The sequence below is a fragment of the Charadrius vociferus genome, unplaced genomic scaffold (genome assembly GCF_000708025.1).
Source record: "Charadrius vociferus isolate BGI_N301 unplaced genomic scaffold, ASM70802v2 scaffold1225, whole genome shotgun sequence".
Lineage (NCBI taxonomy): Eukaryota > Metazoa > Chordata > Aves > Charadriiformes > Charadriidae > Charadrius > Charadrius vociferus.
In genome coordinates this window covers 246,505-250,563 of record NW_009648336.1, presented here as the reverse complement: position 1 = coordinate 250,563, position 4,059 = coordinate 246,505, and the positions used below count along the sequence as shown (strand labels likewise).

At 45.7% G+C, this 4,059-nt stretch overlaps 1 protein-coding gene across 1 annotated transcript in view; it reads right to left on the bottom strand.

Annotated features, from left to right (window-relative positions):
* Window positions 1–246: 246 nt before the first annotated feature.
* The window catches only part of OAZ1 (ornithine decarboxylase antizyme 1), a 33,334-nt gene continuing 29,521 nt past the window's right edge, over window positions 247–4,059 (bottom strand). Inside the window, 5 exon segments of the mRNA XM_009885056.1 lie at window positions 247–767; window positions 884–969; window positions 1,503–1,675; window positions 1,806–1,892; window positions 1,894–1,951. Of these exon segments, the coding sequence (XP_009883358.1) occupies window positions 637–767; window positions 884–969; window positions 1,503–1,675; window positions 1,806–1,892; window positions 1,894–1,951 (535 nt within the window). The 3' untranslated portion in view covers window positions 247–636.

The window sequence follows — 4,059 nt, the reverse complement described above, 5'->3', positions numbered from 1 at the left end:
TGATGCTCAAAGACACCAGAACCTCAGGGCAGCCTCAGCAGCTCCCTTGTGACCTCCCAACTAACCCATGCCCTGAACTGTCCTACGAAACACCCATACAGCAGGGATGCAACGATCCTAATTACCAGTAGAAATGGACAACCTGCTAATTATTTCACTAAAAGCAGGTTCGTACAGGATTGCTAGATTATTTCAAGGCCTGGCAGATCATAGCCATGAGTTCCAATCAAGCAAAGAATGACCAACGCCTTTCCATACCTGCAACTTTAATGGCTGGGGCAGTTCCAGAGCCACCTCTCTTCAGAGTGCAAGTCTTAAACAGCTTAAACCAGCAATAAAAAGTAAAATATAAATTTTTATTTAGAATTAAAGCAAATACTTCAGTATCACAAACACAATATTAAACTTCAAGAAATATACTGCTAATTTGGAGGGAGCATTTATTTGCACAACCACAACATGCGCACAAATCCAGAAAAAGATGTGGAGTCTGAAATTTTCAACATCTCACCACCAGAGCAGTTGGTCACAACGTTTCGTACAGAGTTATGATATATACTGTAATAGATGTTGACAAAATTTCTACAGATCATCTTTATAGACAACAAGAAAGCTCTAAGAGGCAAACATTGCAATCTATTCTTCTTCTGATGAGTCTCTCTCAAACGTGTAGGCCATGAAGCAAGCATCTGATCTCTTGGGGACAAGGGGATGCCCTGGTCTCACAATCTCAAAGCCCAAAAAGCTGAAAGTACGGAGCAATGCAGCTAGAAAAAAAAAAGCAGAAAACAAGTTTCATCCATTTGATACCGTAACAACAGTTAAAGCATCCACCAAAACCAACCTCAAATATCACATTCACTACTCTAGAGTGGACACCTACCTCTATCGTCTCTGTTCTTGTGGAAACAAATGAACACATGATCAACTCGAAGCTGTTCTTCAGCAAACTCCAGAAGAACTGCAAAACTACAAAAAGACACGGTGTTCAATGCACGTGAGCAAGCGCTGCCTTCAGAGATCCGGAGGCAGCAAGGCCCTGTGAGCCCATCTGCACAGGGATTCAGCAGTGTAAGAGGCCGGGGTTGGAGACACACCGACAGGGAATCCCTGAGCCCTATGTTTAACTCCAGGGCAGAAAACTACGTCTTCAGGAAGACAGAAAACATGGTATTCCGTTGCAGCTGAAGGGACAACTGCAGCGACAGACTCAGAACCAGGCCGGTGTTTTCAGTGCGTAAAAGTATCCACCCAGTACCTGGGAACACAGCCTGAAATCACAGAGCTTTTGGGTGGTTCTGCCTGACTAAACAGGTAGAAGCCGCACTCAAATCAGGATCACTTAGTTGCAGCCTCTTCCAAGACAGCATCAAGCACCGTAATTAGACTTCAACTTTCAGAACAACGGAAGCAAACAACAACGGTAAAGTGTTATTCCACCCTACTGATAGGCCTTCAAGATGGAGACAAGTTAAACCGCAGCTGCAGTTTATTGTACGTACCTGTCTTTGCTCCCTTCAGGCAGAGCACCACTGGGAATCTCTATATAGAGGTTGTTGTTGTTCAGCACTGCTCTCCAACTAATGTGTTTGGCATCTGTAAGCCTTGACTGGACATTCAGAATTCTTGTCCTGTTATTAGATGTTAGTTCTTCTGTTACATTCAGCCGATTATCCTGTAGCAGTAATACGTGCAAAGTTATTTCCAATTCATTTTGGAGCAGGGATAACTCCTATTAAGAGGCTTGGGGCAAGAAACTCATTCAAACTCACCACAGCAAGCTACTTATTATTATTCATACTCACCGAATAAAATAAATTAGCTGAAAGATTGTGATCCCTCTGACTATTCCCTCGCCCACCTGGGATCTTCAGGGGTGGGTGAGGGACATCAGGAGCACCACCGAGGCCCCGGACCCAGGTTACTACAGCAATTGAAGGGAACCCTGGAACTAGAAAGGGATCACAGTTAGCAACGCAAACCAGCAGCGTTAGACAAAGCCCTGTGAATTCTAGGTTTTGAACATGGCAAGATTTTTTTAAAGAAAAAAAAACCCCAAACCTAGGCCAAGGGATCTCCTCCCGCTGCAACCATGGGATGTAACAGACAAAGGAACCTCCAGACCAGGGACAGGAACACTGCCTCCCGCCCAGACAGCTACTACTGCAGTATTTTGAGGGAAAAACTTGGGAGATGAAAATACTCTCTGCTTGAAATGAGCAAGGTGTATTTCTGTACCAAGGCAGCGGCACACTTGACCCGATCTCAGGAGAACCATTCTGCTATCGGATATTCAAGATCCCCTTTTCGTTATGGTGAGTATACTGGCCCAGCAAGCTAGGGATCATTTTCCTCTGTGATATAGGGCCCTAATTACCTTAGACCTTTGCATCAGCACTCTTGGCTTGAGGTCAGAAAATTACATGGAATAGTCTCACAGATGTCACCACCTCAAATGTTTTCACCACTCGCAGCAGCAGCCTCGCCTGTTTTAACTCGGGGACCACACCTGGTTATTTGAAAACCTACAAGCCTTTCTGGCAAATTCTTCAGAGCAATTTTACACTGCACGGCAAAGTTCAGTTGTTCAGAGGGTTAAAGAGGATTCTCTGAAGATACGAAACATATTTCTTGTATGCAAGTGAAGTTTCACCCCATCCATTTAAGCTTGCTTAAGCAAATAAACCTTCTCCTGTATGAAGAGCAAAGGCTGTGCTGCCTGGCCCCTCCCTCTGCACCATCCTTCACCCTGCAGGCTCACTCTTGAGTTGCGTCATCTCAGCAGATGCAGCAATCGAGGCCCTTAGGGAAATTTTCACAATCGTCCTGTCTGTGAGTGCCAGCAGCCATTTGCAAATCAGAATAAACATGTACAAAATAATCCACCATTTTGCACCCTTCGTCCAGAGTTTAATTTTTCTTTTTTTTATATGAGCTTGGAACTTGTGATGAATAATCCGTATTAGAAAAAGCACTGAATGACCATATAGGTCAAATATTATATGCTGGAAGGCATTAGTAAGCACAGCAACTGCAAAGTTTTGTTAAAAAAAACAATTAAAATAACTCTCTCAATTAGATGAGTATTCAATCCATTATTTTAGGCTCTTTGAGACACTTTTCTTTAGTACTAGTGTTAGATATTTTATCTCAGAATGATTGTAGAGCTACGTATTCCTAATTACCCTTGCAAATGAGCCTTTAAGCACCCTGTTCAGAAGTGTGCAATGATAATCCTTTATACAATTACACCTGGTGCCAAATGAAAGGCAGCACGTAATGGTTGCCTACATTTCGCAGTTGAGAATATATTTCAGAGTGATGTTTGTGCGCACTTGGTCCTCCTGAAAAAAAATAATCTTTGAACTGCAGTCAAGTATGAAAATGGCTTTCTAAAACAAATTCTAATGCTCCTTTCACAGTCCTCATACGAGCTCTAGCCATGCCTTCCTTTAAACGAGGCAGACTGGTATCCTGAGTTTCCATCACTCTACACCAGTCACCCCCATTCGGGTATTTTCTCCCCAGCATCTCTCAGGATTGTTTAATCTTTTGGTTGAGTTTTAACTAACAGCTCTCCTAACACTCTTAATATTCTACTTTAGGCTCGGTACCCTCGATTAGTTTTCAAGAATATCTACGATTACATAAGGGGATCACAGCTTTCAATCCTTTGATACCTTTGCCTAATTGTGGGGTATTTTTTTCCCCTCCCAGCAGGGAGAAGGCACCTCCAGGCCCTGTCTCCAGCCCGGTTTTTGTCTCCAGGCACCTTTTCAGCCCGGGGAGCTGCTCGGGGACCAGCCTCCCCCCGCCGGGGGCCGGTGTGCGTCGTTCCAAGGTTTCCTCCCGGGGCTGTGACAACTCCGGGGAAGCCGTGGCAGCTCTCCCCGCGGGCAGCCGGCAGCTAACGTGGCACACGGCGGGAGGCACCCGGGGGGTGAGGCGGCTCCGGGGGGTGGCAGCGGCGGGCAGCCCCCCCACCCTCCCCAGGGCGGGGAGGGACGTGTCGCCCGGCACGGCGGCGAGTCACACCGCGGCGGGGTGGGGGAAGGGAGG